Source organism: Petromyzon marinus, chromosome 11 (assembly GCF_048934315.1).
Source record: "Petromyzon marinus isolate PM22_M1 ecotype Great Lakes invasive population chromosome 11, UKy_Petmar_22M1.pri1.0, whole genome shotgun sequence".
NCBI lineage: Eukaryota > Metazoa > Chordata > Hyperoartia > Petromyzontiformes > Petromyzontidae > Petromyzon > Petromyzon marinus.
Genome location: NC_133677.1, coordinates 3,906,691 through 3,927,210, shown reverse-complemented (window position 1 = coordinate 3,927,210; position 20,520 = coordinate 3,906,691). Strand labels below are relative to the sequence as shown.

At 48.6% G+C, this 20,520-nt stretch overlaps 1 protein-coding gene across 2 annotated transcripts; it reads right to left on the bottom strand.

The window, feature by feature from the left end:
• Positions 1-3,322: 3,322 nt before the first annotated feature.
• LOC116941328 (uncharacterized) lies at positions 3,323-19,102 on the bottom strand. 2 transcript variants are annotated; one of them, XM_032952312.2, is made up of 7 exons: positions 18,870-19,102; positions 16,852-16,959; positions 14,256-14,354; positions 11,553-11,651; positions 7,723-7,821; positions 6,328-6,426; positions 3,323-5,306 (listed from the first exon to the last, which is right to left on the bottom strand). In XM_032952312.2, exons 1-7 carry the CDS (start codon positions 18,894-18,896, stop codon positions 5,217-5,219), a joined length of 621 nt encoding a protein of 206 aa, XP_032808203.1. In that variant the 5' UTR covers positions 18,897-19,102; the 3' UTR covers positions 3,323-5,216. The 2 variants fall into 2 exon arrangements, with proteins under 2 accessions (XP_032808203.1, XP_032808204.2); XM_032952313.2 differs by lacking the exons at positions 16,852-16,959; positions 18,870-19,102 and adding an exon at positions 14,694-14,846.
• Between the last annotated feature and the right edge of the window lie 1,418 nt (positions 19,103-20,520).

Below are 20,520 nucleotides of genomic sequence, written 5' to 3'. Positions count from 1 at the left end.
ATGCCTAAAGTTTACATCGTATGAAAAATAAGCGCATCTTAAGTGCACGTTGAATCAATGGTTACGCGCGTAGAGGACCATTATTCCGTCATCATACGCGTGGATGTAAGTTGAACTTCTTTCTCACGGTACATCGCCAACCGTACGTAGCTGCCAGTGCACCCCTATTCCCCTACCCCCCCCCCCCCCCCCCACGATAATCACAATAATCGAATCCCGTAAGGCGCACAGTAATCGCGAACTCACGACGAGGGAGAAGAAGGTCTCAGAGGTGCGAATAAACCACGGGCAGGCGGGAGAGCGGCAGTCACACAGTGAACCCGAGACAACAATCCACCCCACAGATTCTGTGGACCCTCCACATGTCGAGATGTTCCCAGCCAAGTAATACGTGTTGACGTGCTGGGTGTTGACGTGCTGGGTGTTGACGTGCTGGGTGTTGACGTGCTGGGTGTTGACGTGCTGGGTGTTGACGTGCTGGGTGTTTACTTGCTGGGTGTTGACGTGCTGGGTGTTACGTGCTGGGTGTTGACGTGCTGGGTGTTGACGTGCTGGGTGTTGACGTGCTGGGTGTTGACGTGCTGGGTGTTTACTTGCTGGGTGTTGACATGCTGGGTGTTGACGTGCTGGGTGTTGACGTGCTGGGTGTTGACGTGCTGGGTGTTGACGTGCTGGGTGTTTACTTGCTGGGTGTTGACGTGCTGGGTGTTGACGTGCTGGGTGTTGACGTGCTGGGTGTTTACTTGCTGGGTGTTGACGTGCTGGGTGTTGACGTGCTGGGTGTTTACTTGCTGGGTGTTGACGTGCGGGGTGTTGACGTGCTGGGTGTTTACGTGCTGGGTGTTGACGTGCTGGGTGTTACTTGCTGGGTGTTGACGTGCTGGGTGTTGACGTGCTGGGTGTTGACGTGCTGGGTGTTTACTTGCTGGGTGTTGACGTGCTGGGTGTTTACTTGCTGGGTGTTGACGTGCTGGGTGTTGACGTGCTGGGTGTTACGTGCTGGGTGTTGACGTGCTGGGTGTTGACGTGCTGGGTGTTTACGTGCTGGGTGTTGACGTGCTGGGTGTTGACGTGCTGGGTGTTGACGTGCTGGGTGTTGACGTGCTAGGTGTTTACTTGCTGGGTGTTGACGTGCTGGGTGTTTACTTGCTGGGTGTTGACGTGCTGGGTGTTGACGTGCTGGGTGTTTGCGTGCTGGGTGTTGACGTGCTGGGTGTTGACGTGCTGGGTGTTTACTTGCTGGGTGTTGACGTGCTGGGTGTTGACGTGCTGGGTGTTGACGTGCTGGGTGTTGACGTGCTGGGTGTTGACGTGCTGGGTGTTGACGTGCTGGGTGTTGACGTGCTGGGTGTTTGCGTGCTGGGAGGAAGCCGGGGCACCGGAGGGAGAACATGCACGCGTGCGACGGGGCAACACTCGACGCCACACCGGCGGAACAGACGGAGTCCACATTTGGTGCACCGCCTTCGCCCTGGACGGCCAGGGAGTTTCACGGCGTGTTCCGCCAACCCTCGCCTCCGCAGTTACCTCCATCGCTCTCGGACTGACACTCGAGTAATTAAAGACAGGTGAAGCCAAAGCAGGTCGAGCGAACGCCACTAACTCATATCGAAGCCGTTGCGCGCTGGGCGCGCCCGATGATTGCTACAACACGTTCCGTGAGATGCGCGGGTGTCGGCGACACTCCGGGACGTTCCCGGCGCCGTTACGAGAGCGACAATTGAAATATATGCGCAGCCCTGGCGGGGTTTCTCCTTTGTTTCATTTGTCCGACAGCTGGGCTCATTGCACATTCACCTCGGCGGACGCGCCGGATTCATTCTAGACCGATATAGAGCGCATGCCCACATGTGCACTGCAGCAAGCGGCCACGTCAAGCTCCCCCCCCCCAACCCTCCTCCCGCGAATAAAACAATCACAACGATCTGTGCACTGCATATCAAGGAATACAAAGATCCCCCGAATAGCCTTCACAGACTGTTGGGGCGTGTGCTGTTAGATGGGACGTATGAAGGCCGGCACGACACGCGAGGGGGTGGGTGGCCAACTCCACGCCCGGTCGCCTTTGTCTCCCCCAGTGGCGATGTTTACACATCGCACCGGGCACTCAGTTGAGGCTGAGTCGACCCAGGAGAGGCCCAGGACCGGTTCAGATAATCGTCGATGGTGTTTGGCCGTGGGCGGGAATCGAACCGGGGTCTCCTGTTCGTAGCGCAGCGCACCACCGCTTCCCACCAAGGAACACACACACACACACACATCCCAGCTCCATAAATCTATAGCGGTACACACGCTGGCCGGGGGTTGGCTATTGGCGCCAGCTATGTTGAACGGTACCAAATGTCCTCCTGGTGTGGCCACGCACAGCCCAAGTGATTTGAGGAAGGATGTCCCAGCAGTCCTCCCCCTTTCCCAAGCCCCTGCCCCCCCCCCCCCAAGCATATTTCTTATCACACTTGCTAACCACATGCCCAGAAAAGACTCAAAACGCCAAGCGGTCAGAAACAAACAGTGATGTCAAATTTGCAATAGATCAGAGTTAATAGTGCCTTGAATTGAGCAACGTTATCAGGGAAAAGAGATGGAGTATTGGCTAGGGGACTCCAATGCTGAGCAGTGCTAGGTGTAATAACAGAAAGTGCTAATTTAATTATCCCAGCTTAAAATGTTCTGAGTGGGTGGGTGCCTCTTAATACAGCTGAGTAGTGGGCAGGACTGGCAGAGTTGGTGTGGGGGACGGGGAGTACAGGGACTCCTCTACTTACGAACGAGTTAGGTTCCAGAGGTTCTGTTTGTAATTCGATTTGTTCGTAAGTTCAACTTTACGAACATGTTGTACGGCATGTACACGGGGAATATATTTAAAAGTTGTATAATCTCCTGCAGATGCCACTGGTTCTTCACGTTCTGCAGATGTAGATGCCACTGGTTCTTCACGTTCTGCAGATGTAGATGCCACTGGTTCTTCACGTTCTGCAGATGTAGATGCCACTGGTTCTTCACGTTCTGCAGATGTAGATGTCACTAGTTCTTCAAGTTCTACAGATGTAGATGCCACCACCGCCATCTATTGCGCGGCGGTTAAACTTACGACTCTCGGTCCGAATAGGCAAACTGGACATACGGACCGGGTTTGTTCAGATCTCTGAAAGTTCTTGTGTCAATGTTCGTAAGTAGAGGAGCCCCTATAAAATCGGGCGGGACTGCTGGAGGGAGGTACTGCCAGATTACCATGTGTCCAGGTTGACCCTCACCGGAGACGTTGAAGCTTTATACATCGGTTCGTCAACTGTCAAGGCTCATGACACGTGTAGGCGATCGGTTGCGTGTGTAAAGAACCAATGTTTTATTTTTTAGATTCGTGTAAATGTTGCAGGCAAATCACAGTCTAATGTTACATGCCTAGGCCAGCGGAGCAAGCAAAACTTCAAGCAAGACGAAAGTAATTAGAGAAACAGTACAAATGGGACGACAGAAACGAAACAAACAAAACAACTGGATTCTTCAACCGACTTGTGGTGACGAACCATGAGAATTCATCAAAGCGCGAGGGGAGTGAATCGTTAAAAGTAATCTGCTGTAGGATTTAGGCATTAGGTTCTGTAAATAAGAGATACCCGAGTCACTGCGACTAGGGTTAAAGGATCCGGTATATAGTGTGAGTGCCATAATTATCCCAACAGTTATATTTTTGAGTTACCATTGATATGCTATTTGGAGTAGTGACATGACAGTAGTCTGCAGTATATGTGTTAAACCCATAGCTGTCACGTGGGGTGTCTACCAAGTACAACATTTATAGATTTAGGCAAAGCAGCATTCGGTCACAGGGACGTTATTTACGCGCTTTCAACGACAGCGTCTTTCATTGGCTTAAAAATAAATAATTTTATTTTGGCAGAGCACCTCCTGCTCAAATGATGCCCACGACGAAAGCTGTGCTTATTCAGGGGATGCCCGATGCGCCCCACAGCACCGCACACCTCACGCACACGTGTTATTGCACACGTGTTATTGCACACGTGTTATTGCACACGTGTTATTGCACACGTGTTATTGCACACGTGTTATTGCACACGTGTTATTGCACACGTGTTATTGCACACGTGTTATTGCACACGTGTTATTGCACACGTGTTATTGCACACGTGTTATTGCACACGTGTTATTGCACACGTGTTATTGCACACGTGTTATTGCACACGTGTTATTGCACACGTGTTATTGCACACGTGTTATTGCACACGTGTTATTCCACACGTGTTACTGCACAAGGCATTCCTTGCATGTTCACAATTTAAATTTGCACTCGGAAGACGGCGGCCCACGCATCAGATGCCTCGGTGTATAAAGGAATCGCGGTATTGAATGTTTAAATCCACGTGCCGGCATCAGTCACAGCCGCACCTTCTCGTTACAGCATGTGCCGTATTGCATTTCAATGTCACTCTCTGCTGTCATTCTCAATCCAATTATTATAATTTGCATGCATAAAGCCATGGAATTGGGATTATCGGTGAATAATTGGCAATGGCTAATGTTTTGTTTCGTCACTTGAATACAAATCTCATTTTAACTCGGTTATTTACAATTGTTGGGGAAGTCACGGCACTGCGGATATTGACGCACTGCGCTATGAACACTGCGACCTAACTTCGATTCATGGCCACGGCTAATATCAGCGGCGAGTGTTATCCCAACCGGTCCTGAGCTCCCCATTCATCAACGCACACGACTGACCAGTGCGATGACGTATGATACCAAAAAAAACCAACCCGCATCAATGACAAGAATTGGGGAGGCCCTGATCCATCAGTGGATTGACAAAGGGCTATCGATGGTTATTTTTGCTGTTACTATTATCATTACAACAGAGAAGAAAAAAATCTGGCAAATTAGTGCGACAGTTATGAAAACATTATCTATCGTCGCAACTGGCCGATGGGTACGTGAATGGCAATACTCCACGGCACAGATGGCACACTGCAGCAAACGTCACATCTCCGCAGCACCCATCATCCATAACAATCAACTAGCTGAGCCCAAAACATCAAATACTATTACTGTGCGATAACATCATTCTAAATAGCAGGTCAAAATTCAAAGTCATCTTTACAAAAAAAAAATATCCCTGGGTCGTAGCTGATCTCCAGTTAGTTTCCATGCATTCGCCTAAAACCACAGCAGATTTCCGTGTCTTGCCTGCCCGCTTTGGGCTAGTTTTGTGCGCTGTTGATAACATTGTTCATCGCTGTTTTAGTCTCATTGTTCATTGGTGGAAGCAAATCTACGGCAGATTTTCCAGCCTGAAAAGAGAAAAAACACACGCAGTTTGTCCACGGATTTTGCTAGTTTTGCACACAAACAAGACAGTAGTCAAAGTTGACATAGGTTACATTATTGGTACGGTTTATAACCAATGCACATGCGTGACCGTGACGATTGCAAATTCTAGTGGTGCTCTAGAAAGCTGAATTTTGGCACAAATATAGTTGAGTCTGTCCCTGCAGCTGTATTTAGAATTCTGGCCCCATAAATTATGCTCTGCAGATTAATTATTTGGACAGGGCCACCATAACGTTCTAAGATGCTTTAGGGTCTTTTGCTAAACACTTCGAGGAGTGTACTGCTACCAGTTCCCAGTAAGTCTATGTAAATACATGCACACACAAAAAATCCCCCACCATACTACAGCCGCGTGCATTGTAGGAGCACGTATTTTTAGACATCGTCTGTTAAGGTGGAAGCCATGCCCAAGGGTTGCGACGTAGTCAGCACGACACCTGGCCACCTTTGTCTCCCCACGGCACTCGTACGAGGCCGAGTCAACCAAGAGGTGGCCCCAGGAAAGAGTTCAGATACCATTTGCCACCGATGTCATTCGTGGCCAGGGATCACTCAGGTCACCGGGTTACAGTGCGGTGCGCCAATCGCAACACACTGCTGCTCCCCACCACGCACGAAGACAAAGATCCCCCGTATAGCCTGAATAGACTGTTGAGGCAAGTGCTGTTAGCGAGCACCTACAAAGGCCGGCATGGCACACAAGGGGGTGGGTGGCCACCACCACGCTCGGCCGCCTTTGTCTTCCCAGTGATGATGTTTAAACACCACACCAAGTACTTATTTGAGGCCGAGTCGACCTAGGGGAAGATGATGACCAATTCAGACAATCGTCACTAGTGTTGGCCGTGAGCAGGAATCGAACTCGGGTCGCCAGGTTCGTGGCGCAGCGCGCTAACCACTACACTACCGCTCCTCGCCACACACACACGCCCGCACACTCACACACATGAGCATATACCGACACGGCCACTCATCACTCACGTAGTTTTTGGCACCAACGCTGGCACCCGCCGAGATGAGAAGCTGAGCGAATTTGGGGAGCGCCTGGCGCATGACCTCATGGAGCGGCGTGTCCCCTTCCTGCACAAGGCGGGGGGGGGGGGGAGGAAAGGGCATGCGAGGAGACACGGCTGTTACAAATACACACATGCCCACTCAATTGTTTCGTTTATTAAAGAATTACCATCGACTGCCATTTTCCGCTGTCAAAAAGGCGGCCCACCCCCATAATCCTTCGTGCCGAATGCGGGAAACCCCCGACGAGCCACGCCCACCGTGACGTCGCTGATGATGCCAATAACGCCGCCTATCAAATCTCATACAGTGGCACGTCTGGGGACAGAGTTTGAGACTTTATTTTGTGTTATGCAAATGGTAGAGTAATCAAAGAAATTAATGTACCGATTATAATTGGTACATTAAGCGATAACTTAATCTTAATCGCATATCCCAGCTGTGCTCTCCATTCTCCAACACAGTTCCTATTTATAGACGGGAGCGTCTGAATGTGAATGCATCTCAATTCACTGCACGGAAAGAGCTGGCCGAAAATATCGCCAGGCACTGACAGAGGAACCACATATCTCAAAACCACACGTGGAGTACAAAGCCCAAAGATAATTTTGTTTCTATTCAACTTGCCTTAGGAAGCTCAAATTATTGTTTTGAGTCACATGTGACTATTTGGCAGTGAGTGCTACTGCAGTTGATATATGGATGTGTTGATTTTTTTCAAGTAATTCCAGTTTTCTCCAAAAAGCAATGCACTCAATGTATAAATGACAATATCACTGTATACAGAGTTCTCCTGTAAAATAGTCTTGAGCCTTAATTATGCTTTACTCGGTATTTATTTGACGAAACATTGCGTCCACATTACATTTCATTTGTGATATTGGCAGTATGTTGTGAAAGTACGGATTGTGCAGAGCAGTGCACTACCTTGTATCAAGGAAAGGACTTCAAAGATCATGTTATGGACATACTTTCAAGTCAATTCCAAAAGCTATTTTATTCATAATGTGAAAATACATTTTGTATTTCTTGCAAAAAGTATTTGTCACATGTCATTAAAATATAAAAAAGTATATATTAATAGATGGAATCAAATAAAAATAAGTGAAAATTCAAATTCAAGATGATGATTTTTCTTTTGGTGCAGTCATTGGTGACCAGGCTGAGACCATCAACTCCCTTGTGCTTGAGAACCTGTGTCAAGTCACAGGTGGTTGCAACATTGATGTGGACCCAGGATCTCAAGTGATTCCAGCTCTCAGGTGCCTCGAAACGGCTGTGAGCCTCCTGCGTTCGTCCGGCCACCTCAGCTAAACACGCATGTCCGATCCCAATCGACGGGTCCTTCTTGCTGGCACGCACCTTATCCTGGGCGTTCACGCTGGCGCCACGCTCGATGAGGAACTCTGCCACGTTGTACTGCCCAACGCGAGCGGCCACGTGCAAGGGGCTGCTCAATATCTGTCAACGAGGAAATGCAACAATTAAACTCCGGTCATGATGAGATGCGCGACTATATTATGAGATGCGCGATTACATTATGGTGAGATGCGCGATTACATTATGGTGAGATGCGCGATTACACTCCGCTCGCCATCCTCGCAGTGGCGGCGGCTTTTTGGCTCGCCGTCTAACAAAGACGGTCAGACGCGCTCCTGCGGCCGTCTGGAACGCTCTTCCTTCCGATGTTGGGAAGGCACTGGGAGCTGTGTGCACTTTTAAATCATCTGGATCAGTAGTTCTTAACCTTTGCTGCAGCCTTGCACCCCTGGGGTTATCCAATCGTTAAAACAAATTTATGTTAATAAATACAAAGAGGTTTGACGAAACAAAGTAGTTGTACTTACGTGCCTGTGCTTCATATTGTGCTTCGATGATTTACCCTGGAAAAAAAAAACCTGGCCATGTCTCGCACCCCCAGAAAGGGCATCTCGTACCCCCAGGGGGTGCGTCCACCCCAGGTTAAGAACCGCTGCTCTCGATTGAAAACGAATTTCTTTCACGCTGATGTTTGTGTTATAGTTTGTTGTTCTTCCACCGCACATCCAATTATCGTGGTTGGCTATGTATGCATGCCTGTCAACCCATACGGTTTACCCGTAATCTGGTAAAGGGGAATTGAGTTTTCAGGTCCATACGTTTCAATACAGGCAAACAAAAATTGTGTCTATTTGTTTGTGTTTCTCCCTTGTGATGGGACTTTGTAGGGTGAACGTTGAGATTTGTAAGGGCACGGGGTGACCAATTAGATCTGAAATGGTCTATGATAAGGTCGGCACTGATAAGGGGTCTACAGGTGTGATAGAAGTTCAACATACATACATACGCATGACGGCAAGCTGTGGCACGCCAGACATTTAGTTGACCGGCGAGATGTGTATAAACATCATCGTTTTTTCTGAAATATCCCCCACTATCAAGATATGATTAAGTAGGCACAACCCCATCAAAGGATGGGAAAAATCATATGGAAATGTAAGTACTGTACACAGCTCAATTTCCAATCTAACCCAAGGACCCACTGCAGATTAGATGCGTCTCCACATATGCATGCAAATCATCATTTACAGAATAAATAAACAGATCTCCCTAATTTTATTTATTTGCTTTGTTACCCATACTGCTCTGCAAAAATTCGTGAGGTTTTATTATTTTCCGTTCACCAATATCAGGTGGGTGTGGGTTGACTGAGGAAATGGATTACAACAAAAAATAGAATTTGCTATATCTGTCCACCCCAATCCACCCACCCTGCCCCTGATGGGCCTGTTCCTACTTAAGCCCGTTGTGGTAAAATGCACACCGTTGATTACAATATACTTGCTGTAGTTAAAACTTCTCACTCATTAGATGTGAGGGTGGTTGGGCGCCTTAATTGCTTTCGTCAATATTTTCCGGATTCCCACTATGTTCCCCGAATCTTACGTGGAATTCCCAGCATTCTCATGTCCAACACTCTGCCTTAAATACCTGTCCAGTCACACTCCAGTTGGAGCGACGCCGTACAAAGCAGGCGTGGTTCCATTGAAAACAAAAGTCCATCTTGCAAAGCGAGAACTCGGGATGAACGAGTGAAGGTGGACCTCAAGTCAAGGTGCCCTTGAGGTGGACCAATTGGTCATCTGCTAACGAGTGACGATGATCGGAGGGCAATGATGGTGATGGCGACGATGCCATGTCGTGCGGTGCAGCTGGGGATCTGTCTCCCGGGGCTGCTGCATAAATTCTGCGTAAGGCGCGAATCTGTCAGCGAGGCACGGGGCGTTTGTTTGCTTTTGAAATGAACCGGGTAGTTTAATATTGATGTCACCACATCCCTCGAGACTCCCAGAGCCAGTCTTTGAATATATATTTTTTTCATAATTGTTTTTTTTTTCCCCTTTTGCAGCGGCCGCAGAAATGGATGAACGCGCTCGTCGCAGCATCACACGCTCATTGCGCCTCAGCCTTCAATAAAAGGACTCCTCAAACTGCTGTATTAAGTGTTCGCTCACAGTTTCCCAGGTCCACCTTGTACGTATGTACGTACGTTGAACTTATTTTGCACCGTAAGTAGCCAACCGTGCTAAATCGCGGTTCTCCCTTGGCAAAACAGACTTTTGCTTGAATGAGTTCTCGTCAGGTTTTATGGGAGAGTAGCAATGTCAACTTTCGTGTGAATCAGACGGGTTATTTAAGGCAGGCATAATGTCTGCTTATTCTGTCTGGAACATAGAGCTGTGCGTTTCACAACGAAGCTAGAAAATGCAGGGCCGTGCGCAGAATGTTAGGAATGTCACAGAAGATTCGGCCGAGTAACTCGAAAGTTCATATAATAGAATGTGGGCAAGTGCTGTCGGTGTACCGAGGAACAGGACGAGGTTGCCATTGGGGGGGTTGTGTAGGCAGGAGGAGAGGGGCAGGTGGCACCAGTGCCGGATTATCCTAGTAGCAAAAGTAGCCACATATGCTACGGGCCCCGCGCTAAATGCTTTCAAGCTATCAATTCCGATTCAGTGATTCCGCACTTGCTCTATTACTATCGTACTATACCACCTTCAACTTGTATGAACGACTGGGTGTTTAAGGTTAGCGATTTGTCGTATTATCTGGCTGTATAGCAGATGAAAAAATACAATTACTTTACTATGCAAGTAAAAAAATGTGTGTTTTAACATTTGTCTGTTATCTTTTATTTAGGACCCCTTTATAACATCACATGCTACAGGCCCCGCACTAGCTTAGTCCGGCACTGGGTGACACGCAAACGGAGCGTGGCGCCCAGAGATCAGCAACCAAAAGGGGAAAACTCAACCCAGACGGTAAAACACCACAAGCGCCGTCGTTGAAGGCCGGGTTTCAACTTTACTCACCATCGTGGGATCGAGCGGTAAGGAAAAGGAGCCTTGCCGAGGTACAATTTATAGCTACGGCGTTGGACATGAGGATCTCCTGGCCTCCCCTCTCTGTGTACGTGCAACCGTTGCGTAACGCCTCCCGTTGAAACGCAGAACTATTTGCACGCCTCGATGGCCCGTTGATAAGTTGAACCTCCGCCGAGGCTCCCCTATATGGCCGCAACTCCGGTGAGCTGGAACTCACTGCGCATGAATAGCCCAGATTAGGGGCCGTCCATAAATGGCGTCACGCGACTTTTGACGATTTTTGACCCCTCATCACACGGCGTCACAAAAAGTCAGACCCCCCCCTCAAATATGACGTCACAAAGCTCTGCCCCCCCCCCCCCCAAAACGATGTTTCCATTTTGAAAATAAAACATGCTTCAAATCGCTTTAAACTAGTGTTGTCATTGTAGTGCGTATTTAATGTTGCGCTGCACTCTGATGTTGTTTGAGAAAACATTTATTAAAAAGTCTATTTAATTCAGTAGAACGTGTTATCTATATTTATTTAAAGTTGCGCATTTTGATGTGATGTCACATTTCTCAACCCCTCCCCTGCCCCTCGTCACACATCGTCACAAATGTCTGACCCACCCCCCCCCCCCAGGTGCATGACGTCATTTATGGACGGCCCCTTAGCAACGCTTCCGAGCAGGAGGCAAGAAGGACGAGGCAAAGGAGGGAGGAGGGAGGAAGAAGACGACGCTGCTGGGGTCCTCACTCGGCCCCTCGGCAAATTGTTGCCGGCGCTATCACACCAACGACTCAGTGCGCGCGATGGCCCATCGGCAGATGTAATTATGACATTACCGAATCTGTCGCCTTGATGCTGGCCCCGCTGTCCAGGAGGGTCTCGAGCACCGCCACGTGTCCTCCCCGGGAGGCGCAGTGCATCGCGGTCGACTTCAACTGGCGGATGGGGAGTGCGAGACGCGGGGCGAGTGGTGGGTGGGTGTGTCGTGGAGTGGGGGGGGGATTTACCAGGTTAGGGGCCATCCATTTAATAGGTACGCATGAAGGGGGGAGGGGGGGTAACCCAAATGCGTTCGCTTGCGTATGGGGGGTTCTACTGACAATGTACACATAATAATTTGTCTACATTGGCCTTCAAATGAGTTTGATAGTCCAGCGGTGGACTATCTGTTTGCTTAAACACGTTAATATTATTAATCCTTTATTGTTTCTGCGTGGATTAAATATCGGCCGTTCTATAGGATTCGGGGGGGGGGGGTGCGTCACCCTCTCTCTGCGGGGAGAGAGGGGTCAAGTTTTGACAGACTTTGTGTACCGACTAAATGGATGGCCCCTTAGCCGGGGAGTCAAGGGGCTAGGGGGGGCGGGTGGTGTTGCGCTCGCATCATCTGCGCAAATCTGCCTATGCCCCCCCCCCCCCCCAACGTTAGCTATGCTAATTAGTGGGTAACGCTTCATTCAGTTTCGTGTCCACCGTTCCAACTTGGATCGACGGCGACCATTTGTGGGCACAAGAGGCCCGCGCGCGGTCAGTAATGATGCTCAAATCACCGGCTGTGCCACGAACCTCCCCCCCCCCCCCCCCACCGTCTCTGGAAGATGACACGGGAGCAAGATGAGGCGAGCAAAAAAAAATCGGTCCCTCGGCGAGATAACGTGATCGACATGTCGACTCATGCCGCCGGCTGGGAGTAGCGTATTACAGCTGTGTGCAATGGGGCACACGCACACGCGCGTCTCTGTCTCTGCGCTATGCAAATCGCTTTAAATCACCACTACCCACATGTATTGTGCGCAGGGCCGGATTAAGATTTTGTAGGCCCCTGTGCTACAGGTACTGTGAGGCCCCATGTAAAATATTTTCAAAGGGAAAACAAAGTTAAAGAAAGGCTAACAGCTAATAAAATTCAGCATTCACAAATGAAATAACTTCATGGGACCTCCACTGCCAGCACCAAAATATGATAATAGGGTTTTCCATTTTTTTCTGGCAACAAAACAGGTGCTAAGATGTTAAAACACCAAACTGAAACCTTTTACAAGGAATCATGTCTGCATTAACCACAATGCTTGTGGTCAGAATGCAAATGAAAAAAAACATACTCTGATAATATATACATCAAACGAAATAACTTTTCACTTAATCTCTGGAGGCCCTCCAGCTGGCAGAGGCCCCTGGGCTGTAGCCCCTAAAGCCCCGTGCCGTAATCCGGCCCTGATTGTGCGTGATACGGCTGAGCTATTTATAGATGGGCGCTAATTTAAACAACAAAAAACGTCGCCACGTGTGTCCTTCTCGCCGCTTCACAGCAGACGCGCGGCGATGTCGTGCGGCGGACGTTCTTGAGAGAGCAGAGGGAGAGAGACGTCGGAGAGATTTTGTTTTGGCGACGTCAAACTTTTTACACCACGGTGAACTAAAAACAAACACCGACGTGGACACAAACTCTTTCATGCAGCCTCAGACTCTTGAGTCAATCTTCACGCTCTGCGCAGGAGAGAAGCCATTGTCTGAAACATCCCATTACGGTCTTCTTGGTTCTTTCGGTAAAGTCACGTAGAATGGGGATAAAATAAAAATACAAAATAAAAATTCTCACGACGTTTCGGAGGCAACACAAGCTTCCGTCTTCAGGTGGGACAGTCACAGCAAGATCGCTGATCAGGTGACTTTACCGAAAGAATCAAGAAGATGAATCCCTGCAGTCACGAAAGCTTTAAATCGAAAAATCCCATTACGGTGTTTTATTATGTTTCGAAGACATGTTGAACACTAACTCTCGTTCAGAGTTAGGAAGCGTTCTGTTTCAGAAGCTACCAATTTTCAAAATGATCGTTTGGCCATGTTTTGAAGTTTCGCAAAATGTAATACATATTCATGATCACAAAGCCAACGACTGTGCAGTATTAAGCCAGCAAAGAGTCTCAAGACTCTTTTTCAAGAGGATCCTCCATTGAGATGGTTGGCAAATACCATTGATCAGTGGCGTGTGGAAAGAGGCCTGGGATAAAATTGGGATGCATCCGAGAGGGATATAAAACACATTCCTGCGGAGGGAGCTGGCAGGAACGTTGGGTTGCTCGGTTAATGGCCAGGGTCAACGGCGGCACCACGTGGTGTATTCCGTAAATATGCCCGACTGTGAGGGCGGGCACAAGCCGGCGTAAGTTAAACGTTGAGTTTTATAAGGGCACCACGGGGTGACCAGCCCCTTCCCACCCAGCCCCCCCCCACCCAGCCACCCCCCCACCCAGCCACCCCCCCACCCAGCCACCCCCCCACCCAGCCCCTTCCCACCCTCCCCACCCAGCCCCTCCCCACCCTCCCCTCCCCACACAGCCCCTCCCCACCCAACTCCTCCCCACCCAGCCCCACCCCACCCAGCCCCACCCTCCCCACCCAGCCCCTCCCCACGCTCCCCTCTCCACCCAGCCCCACCCCTCCCATTTTTGGATGCACGACGGACGGACGGATCGACACAATAATCCCCTGTGGGCTGGTGGAACCAGGAGGTTCCTACACAGTATAAGTAAACCCACCTTGTCTTTATTTTCCAATTGAGCTCCTTTGTCAATGAGCTTCTGTACCACTTCCAAGTGCCCGGCCTGGCTGGATTGATGGAGAGCCGTGCGATGGGTCTGAGTACACGGTACATACACAACAGAAAATAAAACAAAGATCGCTTGTGTAGCCTTATAAAAGCTGACAAATACAGTGTAAATAAAACAAAAGATGAATTACAAATGGGAGACGCAAACACGTGGATCATAGAACCAACACAGATTAGATGCACAGCATTTGACCAATGAGAAAATTAATTGGGCTTGTCCGACACACTTCGGCAGAGGGGATTAATGATCGAAGTGATCAGACCCGCGGTAGTCAAAGGCGGGAACTTGTCCCTCCCTCCCTGCTGTAGGGACAAGTGCAGTAAGCGAAGGAGCAGCGCCTATAAAGGCCGCTGGTAGGGAACCCACCCAAGCGGAAGAACACCATGAACATGGATCCATGAGATCAGTTCGTTTACAGGAAGTCGGGTAAATTGTCGCCATCCCAGGACTGCGAGGGATGGCGACAGCAGTGGATAGAGAATGGTATATTATGATGAAGCAGCTGCGGGCGAGCACGTGTATATTTAATAATAAAGTTACGTCACGCTCACCCTCCGGTGCAGTGACGTCAGAGAGTGACGTCGTGCGCGGCGGGTGTCCGGTGACGTCATGTCCCCCTGGGGTTATTTAGGTTGGGACCCGTGACGTGTTCCAGGTCGTCGCGAGGAGCCAGGAACGTGGGAAGTTGGAAGTTGGGACCCAGGGTAGGGGGAAATTAGCACCAGGCTAGGGTAGCATGTAGGTGTGCTAGGGACCTCCCCAGTACCCTACCCCTGGGGGAGCGATAGGACCCAGGGTAGGGGGAAATTGGCACCAGGCTAGGGTAGCCTGTGGGTGTGCTAGGGACCTCCCCAGTACCCTACCCCTGGGGGAGCGATAGGACCCAGGGTAGGGGGAAATTAGCACCAGGCTAGGGTAGCCTGTGGGTGTGCTAGGGACCTCCCCAGTACCTTTCCCCTGGGATGTGGAGTGTAGGCGGTGAGCGTGCAGTACACGGGAGTCGTGTGTGAAGAAAAGTCTTGAATAAAACAGCTGGCGCAAGCCCCTACACGAAGATCTGCCTTCGAGTCATCATTTATACCTCAACACACACACGTTAAGACAGCCATGGCGCAATGAGAGGGTGGTACGGCCAGCACCACGCCCGGCCGCTTTTGTCTCACCAACTTCGCAGGTCTCAGTACCACACCGAGGCTGAGTTGAACTAAGAAGTGCCTCGGACAGGCCCATATACCACACACCCCTGGCGTTATCTATGGGTGGCAAACGACTGCATCACCGCCCCCGACACACACCGCACACACCCACAGATTACCAAAATAAGATCTCCCGTTTAACCTTACAGACTATCGGGACAAGTGCTGTTATGGAGCACCTATTAAGGCCCGAATGTGCGGCCAGCGACACGCCTGGGCACCCTTTGTCCACTTTAGTCAACTGAGGGGAGACTCAGAATAAGTTGAGCTGCGAACGGATTTATTGCCGCCGAGTTCACATGTGTGTTTAATATTGTGTAATTGAAGAAATCATACGTGGTGTGGTTGTCAGCGTTGCGTGGATTATTTCGCAGGGAGATCATTACAGCACTGACCACCGAGCATGATCATTAAAAAAATGAACTTGAGCCTCACTGGGCTGTTATCACTTCAAGATGCTGTTACAGGACAGGTCCGTGCTGTGGATACAATAGCCAATTTTACCAGTGTGCCTACTCATACAAATGCATTGCTCTTGCAATATTCGTCCTTTGGAAACGTCCCTTTTTTGGTTGTCACTGTCCACACGTTTCAAAGCTGTTTATGGGAGTTTCAGGACCAGCTTGTGGGGAAGTCAACAGTGATTGTCCTACAGAAAACACATTCCCTGCCATAGGAATGTGGAATTTCCACCACTGGTACAAGGCTGTAAACAAGAGATGAATACCAGTTTCAGAAGAGCTTATCTAAGCAGGAAATTACGCTGACTTGCTTGACTAAATGGTTAACATATTCTTGGTTCACGAAAGCTTTAAATCAAAATTTAAATGGTTAACGTTTAGGAAGTTGTAACAAAAACTGAAAATATATTATTGAATTTATTTTATTTCTCTGTGACTTTACCGAAAGAACCAAAGAGTAATTCCTGCAGTCCCGAAAGCTTCGAATCTAGTAAAAAAGCTGAAAAGTGCACAAAGAAGTGCGTGGGAGATGCACGCTTTGATTTAATTACATTGAGAGACAGAGAGATGGACAGATGGACTAGGGGACACATGCAAGTTTGACACATCTTTGGGCAAGGTGACGTCGCCAGAAAGGTGACTGCAGCGCGTGATAGTGTGGCAGGGAATGTGACCCGGAGGATGTCCACCACGGAAAGGGAGGGATACATAATTTTGTGCACAAAGTCCTAGGTGGATCGTTGTTACCGAGCACGACCATGAGAGATTGGCGACGGCTTGGTGAGGCCTTCATCCAGTCGTGGATTGATCACAACTGATGACGACGACGACGATGATGATGTTGATGATAGCAATTGAAAAACTAACCGCATCGCAAGAGTCAGGGTCACCACCCTGCTGCAGGTACTCCTCCACCACCTCCACTTTCCCTCGAGCCGCAGCTTTCAGGAACTCCGCAACACTCACCGAGTTCTCCTGATGTCCAAAGAGAGGGGAGGAGCAGGATGAACGGTGAAGTCAAAGCTGATTGATCCATTACAAACCATTATTGTCTTCCGTGCAGCACCACTAACCATTATACCGTCCCCATGCTAATGGGATTTATTCGTCCACAAAAGCCTAAGTTATTCTCAGTGCTCTTTTCAGGAGGTCCCTACATTGGTACGTTCGACTCATCCTTGGGTTAAAGGGTGTTTTGCTTAATGTGAAATGAATCCTTAGTGCTCGCAGACAAACTTCTCATTCGAGGTGACGTAGCACTCAACAATCTGGAACAGATGGGGTTGCGCTCGACACTCTTGCTGCGCGGCCTGGCTAAGGAGTTTCAGAAACCTGCGTGGTGCACCAGCCCGCGCATGCAAAGCGCCGCATAGCACAGGCGTGTGTCACCACAGGCAGCTATAGAGGGGCCCATTGGCCGGAGGCTGAAAGCTGTTTGGTGATCGTGAGCCAGCGGTTACAATGCCACGTTCTTGTGCCGAGAAGGGGTCTCTTTAGGAAATGAAACAATGTTGATTTCCCACGACGTACTGTTCACATGGTAATGCAGTGACGTGGCCAGAAGTTGGCAGCATTGCTATGGATTTCGAATTTATCTGTGCGGAAGCTTTAAGTATTTATCCGATGTACGTTTGGTTTTTATTGGGGTTTTTTTTCAACACGCCGCATACTCATTTATGAAACTGGCCAAATATTGTAATATAGAACACTCCTTACATAGATTATTCGGATTCCTTAAGGCTGGTTAAATGGGATTGTTCCAATATGTTTGCTATCTAAAGCCTTGCTGAGTCTCAAGATAAATTTTTTTCACCAGGGCCCTGAATTGGTTCGTTTGACCGATTCCATAATGAGCGTTGACATTTGGGTAGAAGCTGGAGAACCGGGGGGAAACCAACACATAGAACGGGATAACACTCAACATTTCCATCTCCTGACCACATTGCAGATAACTTTCAAGATTTGAAGATGGCTGTTTAAGCTGCATCGTACGTGATTTGGTTCATGCATTTAGCAAAACCAGCTAAATAGATTTTTATATCGAGTAATATACAACTTAATGATACAGGAAGGCATATGCGAGGCATGATTTAAGTATGATGTAGATTTCCACTTGAACACAACATTAATCACAGATGAAAGGAATATTGTTTTTCGATATAGCAAAGTATCCTTAAGGAAATCGTGACGATGGCCAGTCCACTAAAATCTCGATTCGTTTTTTTTATTTTTATCCCAGTGACGTAAATAACGCCACTACTTCATCTGCAATCCAATAAGGATAATGCTTTATATTCATTAGGTGCTTAAATTATAATTATAATAAATCACAAATATGTACATGCCTGCTTGCGATGGCTTGCTTTTACATTTAATTCGAAAAAAAACGTCAAACATGTTTTATTGTTGTGTATAAGAAACTTTTTTTTGCACAACACTATATATCCAAGAGCACAAATTCACCGTGTCCCCCCCCTCCCCATATGTAGGCACACATACAAAGTGGCACTGACAAAAGAAAAAGGACGACGCTGAAGCGGAAGAGGTAAAGGATCGCGTAGTGAGTAAACCGGTCACAACTTCGCCAATCCCGCACTGACCAGCGTGGTGAAGTATGGTGAAGCAAAACCCCACGACCGGCACGGCACGTGGGGCGAGGCCTTCGTCCAGCCGTGGAATTTTAATTAATCTCAAGTTGACGCGTTCTCATTTGGTGCGTAAGGATGGCATTTTCTAATTATAATTGTTGTCATTATGCATATTTGCACACACCCAAAGACATTTTACGTTGCGGTCACTTGAAAATTGGTAAAACAATCATCGCTGCAATCGTTTTCGTTACATAACGACATCACATCATGTGTACAAACGTCACAGCGACCTACCGTCTCCTCCTCGTCAATAAGAGTCATTCTCTGCGCTCAGAGATGACAAACGAAGCCAAACGGAATTCGTGGACGTCTCGTCAGTTCGCCCTTCAGGATCTCACAGCTGCGAGCGAGCGAGCGAGCACCCCCCTGGCTGAAATTGTTCGACGCCTTTGCAGAAGCTGTGCGGGACCCCGAAGTGCGTAGCTCGGCGACCACCCGTTGGGTTTAACACACAGACACACACACACACACGCATATATATAGGAGGAGGAGGGGGGAAGCATAGCTTATAGGGTTGGGGGAGTGGCCCATTCAAGGGGTCATCAGTAACCGCATGGATCAGCTTCTTGAGCCACAGGACCTCCTCATTCCCACCCCTGAACTAAATCCATCATCTTTGCCGACCCCCCCAACGCCTCTACCTCCCCCCGGCCTGCCGCTTGAGCAATTCCCACATCCCCTTATGATTGCTGTCAGTTGCCGATTCAAATGACAGTGACACAGTGTGAGAAACACGCAATGTTCTCACTGTTAACACGATTGTTGTGGACATCTGTATTCTACAGATTTCGCCCATGGAACACACGCTAAATTGCACACGCACTTTATAACCCGTGCCTGCTCCAAACTCACTGCACGAGTACATGTAAGTCATGCTAATTTACAGGCCCATTGTAAATCCAATGCTGGATGACGGCCTCCCCATGCCGTGTCGGTCATGGGGGTTGTTTGGCCATACTTCACCATGCTGGTCAGTGCATGTTGGTGAAAGGGAGGTCCAGGTTTGGTTCAGATATCACTCACCACTGATGTTAGTGATGGCCAGGAATCGCTAACCATCCTCTCAGCTAATTGCTGCCCTCTTGAGAAAATATATGTGCATTATTTATCCTTTCCTTCTATACGTTATGTTAATATTCTATTCACACACTATATCTGAAATGGGAACATTTGTAAACGGTGCTTGCTGTGTAATTACCGCAGCGCTTTGAAGGCACAGTTGTTGTGAGACACCCACCTCCCAACAGCGGCGAGTTACCATGTGACAGTACAGCAAGTAGGTTACTGGCCTATGCTCACTCCTAATGCGCATTTCGGATGCAATGAATATTTCAGTTTCTTCCAACGCAAAAAAATACAAAGGAAACCTTGTTTGAGACGTAGCAATCAGCAACCTCCTTAAAAAATAACCTTCAGACTCAAGGATGCTACCTGGGTAAATAAAGAAGGTTTAAGATTTGAATGCTTGGCAAAACAAATCCAAGTATCTATTTTATGAAGTCATTTGACATTTAAATCCCCTTAATATAACTCGACATCGGCCGTCTGGAAATAATGTTTAATGGGAATTCTGTAACGAACACGATGAGCCAGTGTCTGGAAACAGAATCGGTCGCCCCCACTAAGTTCATTTTTTGCAAGGCGAACGAAGTCGACTCGAGGAGCCCGCGGTCAGGGATAGCCGATTCACGCATCGTGTAACCACGGCAGGGACGACGTGCCATCTTATATCAAAGTATGCATCTGATACGAAAACAAGCTGATTTACACTTTCTAAATATCAGATGAGGCATATGCATGCACCGCACGCTGGAATTACGCAACGTGTAAATGTACCGCTCTTTCGTAAATCCACTGCGGGATGAGTGCGTCTCCACACCGGCTG

Coding starts and splice junctions, on each gene's coding strand:
- LOC116941328 (XM_032952312.2), bottom strand. CDS start 18,896: ATGACTCTTATTGACGAGGAGGAGACG. Junction 16,960..18,869: donor TTATTGACGAGGAGGAGACG/GTAGGTCGCTGT, acceptor TTTGGACATCAG/GAGAACTCGGTGAGTGTTGC. Junction 5,307..6,327: donor GCGTTGGTGCCAAAAACTAC/GTGAGTGATGAG, acceptor TTCTCTTTTCAG/GCTGGAAAATCTGCCGTAGA.